The sequence below is a fragment of the Mastomys coucha genome, unplaced genomic scaffold, assembly GCF_008632895.1.
Source record: "Mastomys coucha isolate ucsf_1 unplaced genomic scaffold, UCSF_Mcou_1 pScaffold7, whole genome shotgun sequence".
Taxonomy (NCBI): Eukaryota; Metazoa; Chordata; class Mammalia; order Rodentia; family Muridae; genus Mastomys; species Mastomys coucha.
In genome coordinates this window covers 74,140,272-74,160,493 of record NW_022196913.1, presented here as the reverse complement: position 1 = coordinate 74,160,493, position 20,222 = coordinate 74,140,272, and the positions used below count along the sequence as shown (strand labels likewise).

The 20,222-nt window shown below is 38.5% G+C and overlaps 1 protein-coding gene across 1 annotated transcript in view; it reads left to right on the top strand.

The window, feature by feature from the left end:
- Stk3 (serine/threonine kinase 3) overlaps positions 1 to 20,222 on the top strand; it is a 249,173-nt gene that overhangs the window by 16,483 nt on the left and 212,468 nt on the right. Inside the window, exons 2-4 of the mRNA XM_031359209.1 lie at positions 4,984 to 5,064; positions 7,061 to 7,189; positions 16,774 to 16,888. Coding sequence (XP_031215069.1) covers positions 4,984 to 5,064; positions 7,061 to 7,189; positions 16,774 to 16,888 — 325 coding nt within the window. The remainder of the gene's footprint in view (positions 1 to 4,983; positions 5,065 to 7,060; positions 7,190 to 16,773; positions 16,889 to 20,222) is intronic.

The window sequence follows — 20,222 nt, the reverse complement described above, 5'->3', positions numbered from 1 at the left end:
ATGAAAACTGAGTCCTTCCCCACTGCATCCCGTACAGAAGCCATCAGTCGTGGAGACCTACACTTCAGTTTTTCAGTTTTTCAGTTTTGGGTTGTTATGAATGAAGTTATTGCAAACATTTGCATCTTGGTAGTGATGTTTTCATCTTTCTTAGGCAAATGCCTAGGAACAGAATTGCTTACCATGTGATAAATGTGTCTAGAATGCTGAGAACTAAGCTGTTTTCTAGGGGAGCAACTTAATTTTGTATTTCTCCCAGCTATATTTCTTCTTGTTCCATATTCTTACTAATACTTGTTATAAATAATGCCATGTTCATTAGTGTATCTTATTGTAGCTTAAGACTTACTTTCTGATGATTACTAATAATTGTCTTTTCATGTGCATATTAAGCATTCACTGTATTTCTTTATTGAAATTTCTGCTTGGATATTTTGCATCTTTTATTTGCTGTTTTATTGCATTAAAACTTTATTTTTATAATTGTATACATGTTCATAACATACATATGTATATATTTATAAGGTTCTTTATATATTTTGTATATAATTCACATCTGTGGCTTTTCTTTCCAGTTAATTGTAGATAAAAGTAGATAGTTCTTATCTGTGTTTTTGTATGTATATATATATGTTTGTCTGTCTTTGAAAAAATTGTAGTAATCACAGACCTTATAATTTTAATCATTTTAAAGCATTTATTTTTATGGTATTAAGTTTATTTATAGCATAATATAACTGAGAGTCCCAGTGGCAAAATTGTATATAACTCATACAATATAGTATAGCTGTCATTATCTAGGTCAGGAACTTTTATTACTTCTGGAAATGTTTGCAACATAATGTTTTTATTAATTTGGGAATTTCACATTATGTACCCTGGTCCCACTCATTTCCCAGACCTCCTAGATCTGTTTTCCCTTGTAAAACCTGCCCCCCCCCAAAAAAACCCAAGTCCAGTTTGTGTTGCCCGTATACTTACTGGAGCATGGTCAAATTCCCAGTACACATCCACTTAATGAAAACTGAGTCCTTCCCCACTGCATCCCGTACAGAAGCCATCAGTCGTGGAGACCTACACTTCAGCATCCTATCACTACTTTTAAGAGTTCTTTCTCTTCAATGGCTTCTTGTCTAGGCTGTTACTTTTTTGTGGGTGAGGTGGGGTGGTTGTAGTGGTTGTCACAGAAGCCTCTGTGTCCCTCTTCAACTATGAGCCTGCAGTCATCAATACCACTGCAAAGGAGCTTCTTTGCCCTCAACAGTCTGCAGGAGTATGGACCATGGAATTTCACGTGGTCTCTGGCTTTAGCCAGTGCCATGGACCTTGGCATGGCTCCTGGAAATACCATTCACTCCCAAATTCCCCCGCCCCATTGTTTGCTGGCCATCAGAGCGCTCTGACCTTAGTCAGCTCATGTTGGTGTTCAAGTGCAGGTGCTTTCAGTTTTTTCTGTTGAGTTCTGTGAGGTTAGCTGCAGTGTTTCATCATTAGCCCTTAGTTTTAGTTAAGGAGTCTCTACCCCTTTTCCTCCATTTTGGTTTATCTCTTTTGGAAATCTCTTAGTTGATCTTTTGTATTTTTCGATTTCTTTCACTTTCTTAACCTTCATTATTTTGTTCCTTTACTAATTTTGGATTTTTTTCCTGATTGTTCTAGTTCATGGAAAAACAGCACCAGGCTGTTTCTTTGAGATTCCTCCTTTTGTTCTAGGTGCTGTGATCTTCTCTCGGAGTTCTGCCATGTTCCCATGGTTTAGTATGATGTGTTCATTTCCACTTGTTGGAGAACCTTTTTAGGTCTCCCTGATATAGCCATCTAGCCTGATATAGCTAGTCTTGGCAAGCAGCTTGTGGGCATCCAGTGTCTCTCTCCAGGCAGAGTTAAAGATGTTCAACATGGCCACCAGGAATAGCTGTGGGGTTTTGGGATCTGAACTGTGGTCCTCAGGCTGCAAACACTTAACCTCTGAGCTGTATCACAGCCCCTATGTGTTTTTCTTTCAGCGCAATCTCTGCCTCCAGTTTTCTTTTTCCTTTTTTGGCTTTTGAGACTGGGTCTTGCTGTACCCTGCAGATTGTTCCTACAGTTCTTCTCTCGCAGCTTGCCTGGTGCAGGGCTGTGGTAAGGTCGTTTTAGGCTGGAGATTGGTTTTCTGCCAGACTGATAATTTCTCATTTTATCTTCTTCTTTGCTGTTTCAAGGACTGTTTTTTTGTTTTTAACTTGGTTTAGAACTTTAAGTTGATTTTTGTTTCCTTGGCATTTTTATCATTTATTTATTTATTTATCTACTTATTTATTTATTTTACACTCCATAGCATTTTAAGAGCACTCTTGTACTTAGTATTTGATGAGGTGCTTACACCCAGCCTTACTTTGTTCTTTTAAAATCATGTAAATTAGAATAGAGAACAATGGCTCCTGGACTTATACTTAATACCTATGAACAAGTATGATCATACCTTCTCTGTATACATGCATACGTGTATAAACTAGCATTTCATCGAATGAGAGAGTCTTTCAGGTATCCTCAGCTGATGGAGTTCACTTCTGGTACAGTGTGGAGCCATTGCCTGCTGGACTTTTCACTGCCATTGCTTTTTGCTGTCTGAACTTCTCAGTGTGTCCACTTCTGGTCTTTCTCCTTTCCATGACCATCTTGTGGATCAGTCTTCCAACCAGAGATTGTGGTAGTATGTCCTCAGGCTCCCTGATTTTGGCTGTTCTTAGTTTCAGGTCCTCAAAATAGCTGGGTCCCAAACAGTGGACCCGTCTCAGGACAGAACCTGGCTGATAGCACCCTGAAGTATGAGGAGAGTGAAGTGGAGTTCTTTTGTGTGAACAGTTGTGCAGGGGTCACATCTAATTCAACTAAGGCTTGTGAGAACTACTTGTCATTGCCTAGGACTGCCAGTCTCTTCACAGGACAGCATGGCTTATATTTAGACAGTTTCCTTGCCCTGCTGGGGAGCTGGGGTTGGAGCTGCTGGGGCTTGAGGTAGGGCAAACCAAGGGAGACAAAGTAAGCTAAGACATGACAAGATATGATTGATTTGCTGGGTACTGGTGAGAAAGAGAACACAGCACTAAACGTAAGGTGTTTATACACAGAAGATATTTATGTAAGGACATGGCCCTTGTCTTTCTGTGTTCTTTATAGCTGTCTCCTCAGCTCTTGTTTTACAATGTTCCTTGAGTCTGTCTTTTGTCGTTCCTACTTTCTCCTTCATGTAGTTACTTTGAAGGCACTTTTTCCTCTTTTATTTTTGTTTTTATTATTTTTTAAAAATTTACTTTTCATTCTTTGACAGTTTCACACACACTTAAAATGAGTCTATTTCTTTTCACCCCATTACCCTGCCACACCTTCTCTCACTGAAGCCCTTAGTTTTTTTTTTTTTTAACTAAGTCTTCCTTCTACTTTGTGTGTCTGTCCATCTGTCTCACTAAAGAGGGTTTTCTTCATGAGCAGGGATAGGAGGTTATTTACTGGAGCATGGACAACTTATCAGTGGTTACCCCATTTAGAAGTGTGATCCCCTTACCCTCAGTTGCTGTTGATAGCCTGATCAAGTACAGGTGACCATAGCTACTGTGAATTCATCAGTGCTCAGCCATGCCAGGGCCAGAAGGCACTGCTTTACAGCACTCTTCTTCAACCTCTGCCTCTTTGGGAGAGTCCCTGAGCTACCCGGCAGGCGGTGAGCAAGCTTTGTTTTTTTGGGGTAGAACACTCCAGTCCCATATTTGCTGAACTTTGACTATTGTCTCTTTAGTAACCACTGTCTACTGCAAAGAGAAATTCTCTGATGAAGCCTAACAGCTGCACTGTCTATGGGCTTAGAACTGTTTAGAAGGCAGTTTGATACCATGTTCATTTAGCAAGGCAGTAGTAGTAGGCAGAATTCTATGTTTGTCCTTATGAAAGTAAATCGATAAGAGGACTATTGACTGTCTGTTTCCCTCTCTCTCTCTCTCCCTCTCTCTTTCTCTGTTTGTGTGTGTGTGTTTATTTATTTGAAAAACATAAAGTATATCATAGCAATTTTAGTGATCTTAAGTTAATCATATTAGAATCAATTATAACATTTATTTTTACTGTAATTGCTACATTCTTGTAAAGGCAGTGTGATGCATAATGTTGTTTTGGTCTGAAATGAATTATGTATGACAACTGGTCTCATACGAATATAATGGAGTTGAAAAATTTCTACTATTTTTTAGTGATATTATAGCCACTGTGATCTTTGAATACAACACATAGTGTTTATGCTGGTACTGGTATGAACAAGCCAGTATGCTCTAATTATATAAAAGTATAACACATGCTTTTGTGAGTATATACTATATACTACTTGGCCATGATAATAAATTACTATGTTTATGTATTAACTGTAGTGTAGTTCTAATAATGATTTCTAAGTATATTCTTACTTATAGAAATACAAAACATGTATAGTTTACTGCAAAACTTTAAGTTATGTGTGTCTTCTACTGTATTCCCTGATAACCCAATTCTCCTGTGTTGTGTTCGTTATAGTAGAGATTTGTGTATATTGCCCACATAATAGGCTATATATGCTATCTTGATTTGTTGAAGTATATTCCACAGTATTCTTATTGTGTTAAGGTTATCTAAAGTATTTCTTGGAATCTGTCCCCTTTATTAAGTGGGATATTATGTTATTAACAGTATATAAATGACTGTGTGTTGTTGAGTGAAAGCAGTGCATGAGGTAGCACGTATGTATAACATGCTCTCTTGTCTGTTTGAATGAAGGAAAGGAATGACAGTCTCACAGGACTGGATTTGAAGAGGTTTGTATTGGATTCTGTTGCTAGGCACACAGGGACATCCCTCGGAAAGGGCTGTTTGCTATCCACCTTTCATAGTACTTGCTTTTGGAACATCTGATCACATTGCTTATTACATCGTTTTTGTAAAAGCTTTTAAGGCATTTTTCCTTTTTACTTTTATCAGTAAGCTAAAAAAGCTGAGTGAAGACAGTTTGACTAAGCAGCCTGAAGAAGTTTTTGATGTACTGGAGAAGCTTGGAGAAGGGTGAGTAAGAACTCTGAAAATACGTTTTAGATAAAGAAGGTGTTTTCTAGTCTCTCACCAGAGTATATCTGCTGGAGTGAGTTCTACTAATACTATGAAATCTGACAATTAGTGTCCAATTGTAAAGACAGATTATGATAGGTATGTATGGTAACACTGTCTTTTAGAAAAATAAGTGTTGCCTCTCCCTACCCCCCTCTGAAGCAAGAAATATACTGTAAAGTGATTTGTAAGAGGATTGGTCATCTTGTACATTCTCATTGATAAACTTCACACTTTTGCTTTTATTAGGCTAGTGGCTGTAGGTATGTTTGGCATCCTAGGACCCATTTTATTTGGGAAAAGCCCAGTTAGAAACTTTGAATTGAGTGTCTTGAGGAGATGAGTATGTATAGGCAGACGAATTGTTAAAAGTCTCAGAATGATAGAGGAATATATATCATTTGATCATGGAGAAAGGCAGATAATAAGTATAAAACAATTAAATTTGCAAGAACATATAATACATAACATTCCAAACATAAGGTGGAAAAAGTAAAATGAAGTATAATGCTCACTAAATGTGAAGTTTCACATTAAGTGGTGAACTCTTTGGAGAAAATTAATAGTAAAGTAGCCAATCTGCTTATGTAAGATCCATATAAAATCAAACCGGCGGGATGTTTTCTATTAAAAATCTCTATCAGAAAGAGTCAAACATACGGGTAAAAATAAAAGGCAATCAAAAGGAGCAGTGTTTCTGTTGGGTAAATTAAAGGGAAAAGGTCCCAACTGGACAGAGGTGCACAGATAGGGATAGGAAAGGAAGCCCTCCTGGGTTATTTGGATACAGGACAGTCATGGGAGAGTTATTTGCAGAGTAAGTAGAGTCTAGTAAAAATGTATATGTGTTTTTATTTGTCTTTTATAAATGGACAGATATGAGATTTAGAAAGGGATTAAATGTTATTAGCACACCTGACTGCAAATATGTTTATGTAAAGTATCTGTTTGAATTTAGTTATGGTCTCACATATACAACAGAGATATACTTTGCTGTCTTCCTTTGAAGCATATGGTCAAAGACAAAAACTTGACAAATTATACGATAGTTAGATATAACTACAAAGTGACAAAACATATCGCACTAATTATAAATTGGGAAACATAACTCAAGATATTTTGAAAGTTTAATGCTTGTAAAACTCTATCAGAGTACCTGGTGTACTGTTAGAACTCAATAGTTTTAAACCTCAGTTTGGAGTACATATTAAATAACAGATGACTTCCTTCTTTGTTGCTTCTGCTTTGTAAAATACGCAAATATTTAGTTGATAGACATTCAAGAGCTAGAATAGAGATTAAGTTCTCAGTTTCCTTTTACGTGACCTCCCATGAGTGTGTGGTCTTTCTCTTGAAGAGATGCTGCTTAAAGCAGCATTGAAGGACTTTGGTTGAGGATTGCCTGTTTTTCTTAACTTAGTGTTAAAAGGTTCACAATAGGTAGATGTTGTGGACATCTGCAATCTTGGTAATTTAAGACCTTGGCTATATAGCGTGTTTAAGGCTACATGAGAGCCTGTCCTAAAAGAATCAAAAAAAGGAAAACAAGGTTCACCTTGAAAGGTCCACTGACTGGGCTTCTGCTTGACTCAGCCTTTCCTCTTAGCCCGAGACTTGGACTGCTGTTAACTTACCTTTCATGCTTGTAATTTCCGTTTCTATCTCCTTCAGCTGCATTTGAGTTGACAAACCGTAAGTTACCTCCTTCCTGTCTCTTCTGCCTCTGCTCCTTTCTTCCCTTAAGAAAATACCAACTCACTGTGTTTTTACTTGATAACTTTTAAGTTTGTAATTCAAGCAGTAATGCTCCTTCATGAACTTATTATTCTTTTACTTTTGTTTTTGATCATTATAATGATGATTTAAGCTAGAAAATGTAGTATGCATAAAAGTCCCAGTAGTCTTTAATATAATGCTTGATGTAAAGAGTAATGTCTTGGCTTTCTTTTTTAAGGTCTTATGGAAGTGTTTTTAAAGCAATACATAAGGAATCTGGTCAAGTTGTTGCAATTAAGCAAGTACCTGTTGAATCAGATCTTCAGGAAATAATCAAAGAAATTTCCATAATGCAGCAATGTGACAGGTATGAAAATATCTTATTTCCTTGAGTTCATTTTGATGACCTTCATTAGTTACATAGTAAAATAGATTTTTTTTTATTACCTATTGATTTTTTTCCTGACTTGCAAAACTGGCATATCTATGTATGTGTAGATAGGGTGCATTAGGAATCGTTTAATTCACTTTTTTTGTTTTTTTTTTTTCCTGGTCATGTTTGGTTCTATCCAGGGTCTCTGAGCTATGCAGCCTCTGGTCTTCGTCAGGCTTATTTTTTATACTTTCTGATCACTAGCCCACGCCATTTATTTCATGGCTGTAAGAGGTATGGTGGTTTAAAGGAGAACTGTCCTCCACAGCTCTCCTGTTTGGAGAGGCTATAGAGTCTTAGGAGGTGGAACCTTGTTGGAGGAAGTATCACCAGGTCTTTAGGGAGGGTTTATAGCCTTGCCCAGTTTCCTTCTCTCTCCCTGCTTCCTGCGTATGGGTGAAAATGTGATCAGTGAGCTTCCTGCTCTTGCTACCACACCTTGTCTGCTTGGATAGACTCCCTTCACACCCGTACGCCATTTTTCTTTTCCCTAAGTGCTTTTGGTCATGCCATTTTATCAAGGGCTGTTCCTGTCAAACCCAGTGTCCACTCTCCAGGCAGGAAGAAGAAGATTCTTTGTCAGAATTGTCTCACACAGTGTCTTAGTTGGGGACTTACAAGGTCTGGACACATTGGCATCCCTAGACACATTCAAGTCCTAGAGTCATGGTCCTATGGACCGACTGTCCTAGCTGTGTATAAAATCTTTATAGATACTCTCTGACTTACATAATACAGTTCATGTGAAACCCACAGGCAGTTAGTATAAACCTTAATTTGAATTCTAAATTTTGATTTTTTTTCCCCTTGGGATATCTTGTGTTTGCAATGCTGGGTAGCAGCAGTAAACTATAGTCCAACAGCCTTCTGATTGTGAGAATAAACAGTTAGTACCCTCTAGCATATTGTATTGCTACTTAGGTGTTTAGTAGGTTAGGTTTGTAAAATACATTTGCAGCACAGTATTTTCAGTTTATAGAGGTTTTGTCAGACCTGATCATGCTGTAGACTCAAGGAGCATCTATATAGTAGAAACTCTTTGGCTAATGAAGTGCTTGAGTAATCCTAGGGGAATGTTACTGGTCCAGTATATCTTACTTATGTTTTATATGTGTGATATGTTTAGATTATATTGTATATTTTCTTCTATAATTTGAAATCAAATAGTAATAGGAAAATATACTCCTTAATCTCAGATCAAATATGTAATTGCAAATTTCTCCAGACTTTGCTAATAATGTCACCTTGGTAACGGTGAGAATATGGTTGCTACAGTTTGAACACAAGGAAGGGAGGACTGTGCTGGACTATCAGCTGTGGTTGATATTTGACTGATGCTGTTGTTTTTCTATTATTACTAGGGAAACACAAGAGTGAATGAAATGAACCTATATACACATACACGGAGCCTAACATAATTGCCATCAGAGAGGCTTCATCCAGGAACTACTGGACTTATTACTTTTTATTATTATATAAAGTGGGGACTGATGGCATACTTTAAAAATTTTTTATTTGCTTCTAGGAAGTGCTGGAGATAAATTTAGGGTTTTACTAGCAAGTATGTGCTGTATTGCTGCCCTACATCTAACCCCTTAGTGTTGTGTTGTAGGAATTTCATTTCAGTATTACATAGGAAAGGGAGGATCCCAATTCAATTTTTAGCTATACATGTACGCATAGGTGGTAATAAAGCCATTGTTTCCTTGGCCCCAGGATACTGTGGAACTTGTAAGTGCTTTCTGAGATTGTTTTGTAGCAATGTCTTACTTGTTTTCATTGTCTTCCTTTTTTTCCTCCACCAATTTATTTTCTTCCTGAAATTCTCCAACATGAAGACTTCCTGTTCAGTACCTTGAAGTGGGTTATTCCCTCCTAGCTAAATCCAGTGTCCCAGGGACAGCACACAGTGCTCCTCAAGCCCCACCACTCTTTCTCCATTTCCTCACATGAGTTTCTTTTTGTAGTCTGTTTACTTGGACTCTTGATTCTCTGACTGACTCTTAGATTCTGTAAATTCAGGGGTTCTTTTTTTGTTGAGTATCCTTGGGTCTTACCATGTACTACAGTTTTTTTTTTTTGTGGGATGGGGAGGGAGACCAGGCTGGCCTCGAACCCAGAAAGATCCACTTGCCTCTGCCTCCTGAGTGCTAGTTTAATGGCATATGCCACCATACCTGGCCCTGTTATGTATTACTGAACATATAATTCCTGTGTGAATAACTTACTAGGACTTAAGATTTGATCTAAATTTTCCTTAATTCAGACAAGCCTTTCCATTTCCTATTGCATTTGTGGCACTGTTATTTATTTAGTTTTTAAAAAAGAGTTCTTTTTCTTTTAATTTTGTCTATGCATGCATATCTGCATGTATGTATATGCACAGCATGCTTGGTGCTCAAGGAGGGTAGAAAAGGGCACAAGATCCCCTGGAACTAGAGTTGTGGGTGGTTCTGAGTCATTGTGTAATGCTGAGACTGAACTCATGCACTCTGTAAGAGCAGAAGTGGCTTGTAACCACTAGGCATCTCTTCAAACTCATATTTAGTATTTTAACTATAAATCTGAGCATAATTTTAATTAGTTTTTCTAGTATTTTTGATGACATTAAATCTTATACATTTTTCTTCTGAAGTGCCATTGCTTTTTTTCTCCTATTTCTTGGGAAGAAGAATCATAATTTTACTTCTCATTATCTATTCTAATGGCTTGCAGTATATTTTTATTTGAATGATTGAAATTAGTATGTATGAGGAATACAGAGCAGAGGGTTATAGACTGAGAACTCTAGGAATATCACAGGTCCATATTCTTTTATGCATTTTAAATTTTGAAAGAGAAAGAAAAAGATACGTATATGAATGGAATCCTGGAATGTTTATATTAGTTTATAGCTGAATGCTTTGAATATAGGAAGAACTTCTGAAATATTTATTGAATGAAATAAAGGCTGAAATGAATATTGATTATATGATTGCTGTTTTTTATATTTAACCTTCAATTTTTATATTATAATTATTAAATGGCAAAAGATTAAAAAAAGTAGTTGCTGAAGCTCACTGGCTGTTCTTTTAGATGATCTGGGTTCAATATTCAGCACCCACATGGTGACTCCAGCTGTCTGTAAGCCTAACTCTAGAGGGTCTCATGCCCTGCCTGGCTTCCTTCATCACCAGGCACACATATTGTATGCAGACATGCATGCAGACAAGCTACCCATATCCATAGAATAGAGCTAATAAAAAATAGTTGGTTAAAAGATCATAAAAACATAAAAAGGCAAGTAACACAAGAGTTGGGAATGATAGTTAAAACATGCTATGTGTTAACTGCTAATTATTAATATAGATGAATAATTGAAAAATTAACATAATTTTTAACAAAATTATTTAGAAGCAAATAGATAAAAGTAGAAAAATTCCAGCTTCTGAAATTTTGGTCAGACAAAAGGAGATAAGAATTTTTCTGGACAGTAAATTATCGTGCTGCTGGGTGGTGGTGGCGCACGCCTTTAATCTCAGTACTTGGGAGGCAGAGGCAGGTGGATTTCTGAATTCAAGGCCAGCCTGGTCTACAGAGTGAGTTCCAGGACAGCCGGGGCTACACAGAGAAACCCTGTTTTGAAAAAACCAAAAAAAAAAAAAAAATTATCGTGCTCTCTACACTTTGTAAGAATCATAGTGAATGTTAAACATATACTGAGTAGTATATTTGATGGAGCCAGCTTGCTTTGTTTATTTTGAATCATCAGATTTTCTTCCAGTGCTATCATAGGCATTTAATAATTGTTCATTGAATTCATAAACTAGAATGTTAATACTGGGCTTTCTCTTAAGTGTTTTTCCTCTTATACTGTTCTAAAAAGGTACCTTTAGTAGTCTTGTTTTCAAATAGTGAAAAATTCTGCAGAATTAAAAATATTATCACTGGTTTTCTTATATTGGGGCATATTGTTAAATTTTGTGTTAGCTTCTGGTACTAAAATATACATTAAAAGAACTTCAGTGGGAGAAAGACCTGGAGAATTTACATGAATTGTCACACAGCTACCTAAGTACCAAGATGCCGACTCATATTTACTGACTTGAGGGCTAATATTGAAGAAAACAACTTCTGTAAAAAGATCTGAGCAGTTCAGGGCAGATGAGCTTTTCTAGTAGAGCTAATAGCAGGGCAGCAGTGCTAGGTGAATTCTGTGTTTAGTTATGTGAGTGTGTAGGACCTGCAGCTGACAGGTGCGTCCTCTGCTTGAGCTCTAGAGAACACAGAAACAAAGCAGTGTGCTCTGAAGCAGGAACACCACTGTTCACTCATTCGTATGGTTCTAGTGCCATTGGTTCGTCAGCCTTCCTCTCATGTGCTGTTCACAAGAGATAGATATAATGAGGACCCCCAGGAATTGAGGGGGCTTTTGGTCCTAATGCTGTTTCAGTACAGTTTGCTCAGAGGTGTGATGTGGGAAATGAAGGAACTTACGCAGGGAGATAACACCCATGCTATGGATGGGCCAGGTTTGAAAACAGAGAAGTGTACAGAGAGGTCATTGTTATCTAGTCTATGCAGAATACTGAAGTATGAGGAGTTACTCTTGTATGTATGTTGTTCTTCAGAGTCAGTCCATTAGAATGCTGTTTCTGAGGCAGGGTGGGATAAACAGTGGTGACACTACTTAAAGGATTAGGGATGAGTTTTGGCAGATTGAATCAGCTCATGGGAATATTTACTCAGTTCTGGTGGGCCACAGGGAATAAGAGAGTTTGAGGTACTGTGACCTAGGAGCCTCTATTTGGGCTGTCAGAATGACATGCTCCTCTTTGGATGGAGTTCTAAAGGATCCAGCTCAGCTTGTTGGCCCCCATCCCCTCCCATTACTACTCACGGTTGCCTTGGAATTTGAATATACTTTTATAGGAACAATTTTTTCATGTAGCTTAATATATTTTATAATACATATTTCTATTCAATTTTATGCATGTATTTTAATCCATTTAGCCATTTCCAGCACGTTACCTTCATTCTTTCTCTCCTGCTAAAACTCTTCCTACAAGTCCCTTTCCTACTCTGATGCCTTTTGTTGTTGTTTGTTTGTTTATTTATTTATTACCTCTGATTTTAATTAGAATTGCTTGTATGAGCATGGGGTCGGGGGTTGAGCTAGGAACAGTTTTTTGTAGAAATGGTAAATGTAAGATAATATCTAGTTCACTTTTCCAGTATCCCTGTGTCCTTGTTTACCTGTGGGGTTACTTTTCTTGTACCTGTTCATTTCATGCTGCAGTGCTCTGTAGAAGTCAGGATTGAGTCTGGTGCAGTACTGTGCAGGGCAAGGCCGCCTTCTCAGATAGCCTGAGACTGAGTGAACGAGTGTTGAAGAAATGGGAGAAGATACACTTGACTGAGCATCTTTGATGTGATTTCTTCTGCTGACTTAGATACTTTTTCAGGTTAATTTTCTTGAGTCTGTTTTTGATACAGTTTTAAAAACTTGAGTTATTTGATCTTGCATTATTATGAGCCATGATGTACTATCTTTAAGACAGTTTTTATCCCCAAAGTGTTCGTTTGACCCACCTCTGTGAGAGGCTCAGAGAAAGGATGGAATGCTTTTTCAGGATCAATTTTAGGATCACTTATTGTCATAAGAGCTGTCATTCCTACCCTTAGCATCACTGACTACTTACTATATGAGGCAAGATAGTAATACACAGTGTATTTTGTTTCAGTATTGTGGCTGGCCTCCTAGTCACCATGAAACTCAGACTGGTCTGGAACTCCTAAGCTTCTCCTAACTTCCTAAGGGCTGAGATTATAGGCATGTACTACTCCTTGCCAGAGAAGGTACTCATGATCTCCTGTTACTAAACACTTAACTAAATCCTGAATGAGAATCTTAGTATTCAAAGGCTTTCTGAAGGGTATGTAGTTATCTTCTGAAGCGATGTCTTGGTTAGGGTTACTATTGCTGCAATGAAACACCATGCACCAGTTCATCTTTGAAGAAAGTCAGGACAAGAACTCAAGCAGGACAGGAACCTTGAGACAGGAGCTGATGCAAGGCTGTGGAGGAGTGCTGTGTACTGGCTTGCTATTCATGGGTTGCTCAGTGTGCTTTCTTATAGAACCCATGACCACCAACCCAAGGATGGCACCATGTACCATGGACTGGGCCATTCCTATTGATCACTAATTGAGAAAATGCCCTACAGCCCAATCCTCTGGAGGTATTTTCTCAGTTGAGATTTCCTTCTTTGAAATGACTATAGCTTGTGTAAAGTTGTGTAAAGTATAAAACTAGCCAGCACAGGTGGCCAACTCTGGGATTATATCAGAATCACCTCAGCTGTAGAGGTTGAGATCTATTGAGTCACAACCTGTAAAGTATCGGGCCTGGATCACAGGTGGTTCTGAGCAGAGCCAGTTTTGAAAGTTTCCACTCAAGAAAAAATTATACGCGAAGAAACATTTTTCATGCTTCCCATGCTTTTAAGTGTAGCGAGTGTTTTGGCTGCTTTGTATTTTTCTTTCTCCACTCCTCTTTTTCCATCCCTTCAGCCCCTAACACTATGTAAGAGAGAATGAAGGATAGAGAAAAAGGGGCCACGGTATCATTAGACTGCTTCCTGCTGATTAGGGCTGGGTTCTTTGGGGCAGGACTCATCTTTGCTATTAGGATAGCTAGTTTCTTCTTGTCTCTTTGCGCATGACTACTTAACAAACCACAAATGACAGGCCACCCTCTTGGGGGGCAAGCCTTCATATACCAGATGAGGAGGAGGCAAACCATAGTCAGCTGCTGTGGACAATCTGAGGCAACCCCATATCCATAACTGGATTGAAACTAAAACACAGCCTTATACTATTTCTCTGCTTTTAAAGGAACCAAAATTCTCACTACACATTGAATTTCTGAGTCTCTATGGTAGTGTTACTTGTTTTGAAACAAAACATTTTGTTAAGTGGTTCAAGTAAATATCCATGAACTCCTTAATAGTGCTTTTTCTACCTAGCATCTAGCAAAACTAAATGTACCATGAATTTAAGGCAGGGGATGGAGGATAATGAGAGACACAGATATAGAGGTAGACTTTGAACGGTGTGTATTTGATACAGAGCAATTAAGACCCTTCCCCCCTCTTTCCCTAAGTCAGAAAAGCAGTATGATCAGCCAGTTTTTTATTGTTTTGTTTGTTTTTTTTAAGTAACTATATCAATTGGGCAACTTTGTGGAACATTGATTATATTGAGGGAGGAGCCTGGGGAAGCAAGTCAGAAGGAACTGAGAAACAGTGGGACAAGACAGAATTTCAGCCCAGTTTTAACTCAGGCCCTAAGCACCAGCCAGTCTGCTCTTCCTTGAAGAGGAAATCTAAGGCTCTACTGAAAACTCTTCTCTGAGAATCTTGTAGCCTCTTTATGACGTCTTAAGAAAATATGTCTATGAATGAAAACGTGAAATAAAAGGAGGGTGTGAGCTCTCAAGTGTGGAGAAGGTTTTATTGTAGCTGTAAGGGAGAAAGCACAGCACAGAGGGAAGAGTCCAAGCTGTACGTGACAGGCAGACTAAACTGGATCATGAAGGAGAGAGGGAGAGGAGAGCAAGAGAAGAACTGCTGACCAAGAGATGCCCAGGACCCAGAGGCCAAGAGAGCAGAGTAGCCAAAATGGCTGAGAAAAATGGTGATTGGGCTGGCAAAGGAGGCAGCCCATGGGAGGGTGATATTCAGGGTTGGCGTCAGGTGAGAGGTGCTGGGAAGAGCCACGGTATAGAGACTTGTCCTGGGTTTGACACCTGACAGTCTGTGTGGGTGTGAGTGTGTGTGCAGGTATGTGTGTGGGTGTGAGTGTGTGTGCAGGTGTCTTTGTGGGTACAGGTATGTGTGGGTGTGAGTGTGGGTGCAGGTATGTGTGTGGGTGTGAGTGTGGGTGCAGGTATGTGTGTGGGTGTGAGTGTGGGTGCAGGTATCGGCAGAGGTCAGGTGTTGGCTCACAGGTTGCATTCCAGGAAGGGAACTCAGATCCAGTGCAGTAGCAGCCCATGTTCCTACCTCCTGAACTGTGTCTTCTGCCCTTATAATACCTCCCTGTGCTCTTTTATAATATTACATTTATTTATTTGGGTATATTTTCCAAGAGCACATATGGAGGTTGGAGGAGAATGAGTTGGGTTGGTTGTGTAGATCCTGGAGCTTGAGTGCAGGCCGTTAGGGTTGGAGGGAAAGTCTTTACCTGCTGAGCCATCTTGCTGGCCCTGTAATACTTTAAAAACAAATCTGTTATTGTATTTTCTTTATCTGACATCAATACCTAGTAAAGTAACCACCCTTTGATAATAGCCATGACTACATATATCCTATAAACAAGTTGTCCTTTAAACAACCATGTTTTTTTCTGGTTGTCTTACTCATGCATGTTCATTTTTAAATCATCATCTCTCTCTAATTAAGATGTTTTTTAGGTTTATTTTTCTTATTTCGTGTATATGGTTGTTTTGGTTTTACGAATGTCTATGCAGCACTGTTTTTGTGCCTGGTTCCTGTGGTGCCAGAAGAGGGCATGAGATCTCATTGAACCTGAGTCACAGGTGCTTGTGAGCCACCATGCGTGTGCTGGGATTGAACCTGGGTCCTCTGGAAGAGCAGCCAGCTCTCTTAACAACTGAGCCATTGTTCCAGCCTCTGGAGTAATTTAAAAATAGTTTTACTCATATTAAATCCTCTCTACTAGGTTCTCTGTAACTGTCCCACTGTGTTCAGATCTCTTCTGAGTTTAGTTTATATAAAAATGGTGTGCAGCATAGTTTATGCTGTCTGGTAGTTTAATCCTTGTGTTATTATGGGTACTTTATCTCTATTCAATTAGGGAAAATATTGTATGTACCAGTCTTATGTGGCATATCTTTAGTAATCAGTAATGGTAATGCAGTTCTTGGTGTAATTTAAGTTTTTTGGAAAACAACTTGGTTATAAACACAGCTCATTTATCTCTGGAAGATTTAAACTGTCAGTTAAGAAATACTCTAAATTGTTAATAGTATTAATTGATTATATGCTGTGTGTATAAATATAATTTTTTCTCTCAAGAATCTACAAAGGCCAAAATGAATGGAAGAAATTCCACGTGCCTTCATTGAAGTATACATTATTTTGAAGTTGAACATTAATACTCAATGAAAAATCTTTTAGGATGGTTATATTTAAAATGTTTTTGCTAAAGGAAAATACTTCCATTTGTCCCTAATATTATATAGTAAATGCCTTGCCAAAATAAAGCATTATTTTTGTTGGGAATCACTCAAAACACTTGGGCCCCTTCGGGCTTGTAATCTTGTTAAATTTTCATCCATGAAGTAAAACATAATTATACACAGTTGCTGAACTCTAGCTACAAACAATTCAATATAAATAGAAGTTTACTCATTAAGTTGATTTGTTGAAACATATGAAATGTTGAGAATATATTGGGATTAAGAAAAAATTTTTCTTTGTAAATGAACTAAACATAACTGTCTTTTTCTTCAGTCCGTATGTTGTGAAGTACTATGGAAGTTACTTCAAGAACACAGACCTCTGGATTGTTATGGAGTACTGTGGAGCCGGGTCCGTTTCAGACATAATTAGATTACGAAACAAGACAGTAAGTATTTAAAATTGCTTTGTTAATCTCATTTTAAAGGTTCCACTGTAGAATCTGACTAGTAGTATTTTGTTACACAGAATACATAAGTGTGGAAAAACACACACACAAACACACACACACACACACAGCATGCAAGCACACAGGCCTGCAGGCAAGTGCCTGTGAAATGAGAGAGGATAGGAGGTTGAGAAAAGATGCTTCTTCCCAAGGCATGCCGTCCTGGCACTCCAGGTCCTCCCTGGTCCTTTCAGCCAGAGCATCCATCCGCTTCGTAATCTATGCTCAGAAAGTGATGGCTAGAATTCTGTTTAAACGTCATAACATTCGTGACCTTTTCTCCTCTTAATTTTTCTGTATTACCATCTATAGCTGGCAAATAGTTGAAGTTACATTTCTGAATTTTTGAAAAGTAATTGATTCTTTTTTGTTTCTCACATGTCCATGCACTTGAGCAAGCATGCATGTGTGCATGCACACACACATACACACGTGTGCGCACACACACACACACACACACACACACACACACAGCATGCAAGCACACCAGCACACAGGCCCTCAGGCAGTGCCTGTGAAGTGAGTTTAGTAAAGTGTACTACTTAATAAGAGATGTTCTGGCTATTTTGCAACCCCAGGAGGGAGCTGTTCATCATCCCTCTAAGGCTCAGTGGCCTTTTTATGTGAGTGGTAAGAAGAATTATCAGTGAAATGACTTGTAATTCAGTTTCTAGATGACGTTACTTATGCTGTCAAACATGTCTTGGTAACCTAAATTCAGAAAAAGCACATAACTACTTGAATCAATTTGTGGTTAACCAAAGTCATTTTAAAGTTTGATTGGTAAAATACTTGGACATTTATTCTCTTTTTTTCCTGTGGAGAAAATAAAGTAAATAGGATTTCTTTAAAAGGAAATAAGACAGAAATTTAAATAATCCCTGTTTTGACAGAGGATTAAATCATCTGTGACATTTTAATTAGTATTTTGGAATTTCTGTTGTTCTTAACTAGCATTATGCAAATCAGATGACTCCTGAGTGGCACAACAATTGAAAATAAATTACACCCCAGTTAGAGAAGTGTTATAAAATTGTTCAGGACTATCCTCACTCTATTTGGCATTTAAAATTATCAAATAAGAGATGGAGTAGAAGCATAGGAAATAGAAAACTTTAAACATCTATTTTCATGGTTTTTAAAGTAGCAATGTTAAACCATTGCAAGCACAGAGTAGTCAGTTGATTCAAGAATTTTCTTCCTTGTACCAGTGATTACAAAATATGAAAGTATCTACAGTTCAAGTAGATAAACTTGGATGTGAATACGGCCTTGAGGAGTTGGTATCACCATTTAGCCTGGGAGGGGTTCTGCCCCATCATAATTCTGCCCCACCGTATCCTTTCTAAGGGGACAGTCCACCAGCACGTTGCGACTCCTGCATTAGGAACAGCCCAGTTGCTGTGTTCACAGAGCAGTTTATATCTGTACATGAAAAAAGCCAGGAGTGGTGGAGGAGACCGATGGGCCCGTTGGGTATTTTCTTTGCTTGTTCCCTCATTGGCAGCTTGTGTAAGTTCTCAGGAGCATTACAGGACCTGTTTTCTAGTACAAGGCTATTCTCTTTGTTTATCTAAAAGGACTAACGCTGTTTTGGAGATTGTCAGCATAAATAAGGATTTCATTTCTGTTTTGAGTTGTTGGGAACCCCACCCCTCCACATTCACTCTAGTAGTTGTTTCCATGGTCATAAAACAGTGCTTGCCCAAGAGGATGGCGACTCCAGTGTTTGCATGCTCTGCTGCTTTTCGTTGTATACTTTGTTGTTTAATTCTTTGTGCATGCATATATATGTGTGTGTGTGTGTGTGTATATATATGTATATATATATTATAATGTTTTCTCTGTAATTTTGCTTTAACTGCTCTTTATTTCTGTCCACATTTCCCAGTTGCATACAGTGATAAAGTCTTAGGATTTTCTTTTTTTTTTACTTTAAAAAAATATGGATTGCAATTGTTTTTTCTGTGATACTGGTGATCAAATGCAGTGACTCACACATGCTATAGAAGTTCTCCACTACTGAGCTGCACCCAAAGCCCTCCTCTACTTTGTTTCTGTGAATCATTTGCCAGTTTAAGCATTAGAAGAGACTATCCCACTTGGGGATCCATCCCACCGGCAGACACTATGCTGCTATTGTGGATGTCAAGAAGTGCTTGCTGGCAGGAGCCTGATAGGCTGGCAGGCTCTGTCAGATCCTGACCAATACAGAGGTAGATGCTTGCAGCCAACCTTCAGACTAAGCACAGGCACCCCAATGGGGGAGTTAGGGGAAGGACTGAAGGAGCTGAAGGGGCCTTATCTGACATCAATAGGAGGGGAGGCCGTTGGTGCTGTGGAGACTCATGCCCCAGTGTAGAGGAATGCTAGGGTGGTGAGGCTGGAGTGGGTAAGTGGGTGGGGGAGCACCCTCAAAAGCAGTGTAAGTGGGGGATGGGATGGGGGTTTGCAGAGGGGAAATGGGGAAAGGGGATAACATTTGAAATATAAGTAAGTAAAATATCCAATTAAAAAAATAAAAAAATAATATAGACCACTAGCTCATTAAAAATAAAAGAAGATCCCATTGTATACCTGTTTATCTCCTTTGTCTCTCCTACTAAGTTTTGTTGCTGCTTTGAAAATAATCTATTACTTTTAAGATTCAACCTTTGGCTTTGAGAAGGTTTGTATAGTGTACATAGTATAGGCTTTTAACATATATATATATATATAGATTTACATATGTATAAAATACCTGTACGTTGGTGTTTGTCCCGCCTTTTGATGTAGCTAGTTTAGGTTTCTTTTCTTTCTGAGTTTGGTGTTGCTGGCATCTCATTGTGCTGTGCAAGTGCTTTCCTGCTGCCCCTTCACCCCTTTCTACAGCTTCATATTTGTGGTCGGTTTTGCAAACCTTGAACTTCTCTGATGTACACAGTGCTTGTTGCAGTCTCCCTCTGCCCTTCTGCAGTTTATTGTGTACATTTTAGTTTAGCTATTTCCCGTTCCTTTTCCCCTTCCCTCCCCTCCCTCCCCTCTCTACCCCCACCTCTATCTCTCTGTATCATAGTCTGTTGAGTCTGTTTCGGTGATAATTTTTTTTTTTAATTTATTATTTTCGTGGTTTTTCTCTATGCCTGGTTATCTTTGAAATAGTCTCTCTAATTCCAGCACTTGGGAGACAGGTTCAGGCTGTGTAAATTTTTGAACTCTTGTGTGTTCAAGGGTAGCCTGATCTACATTCTGAATTCCAGCTCAGCCAAGGTTATGTAGTGAGTTCCTGTCTTAA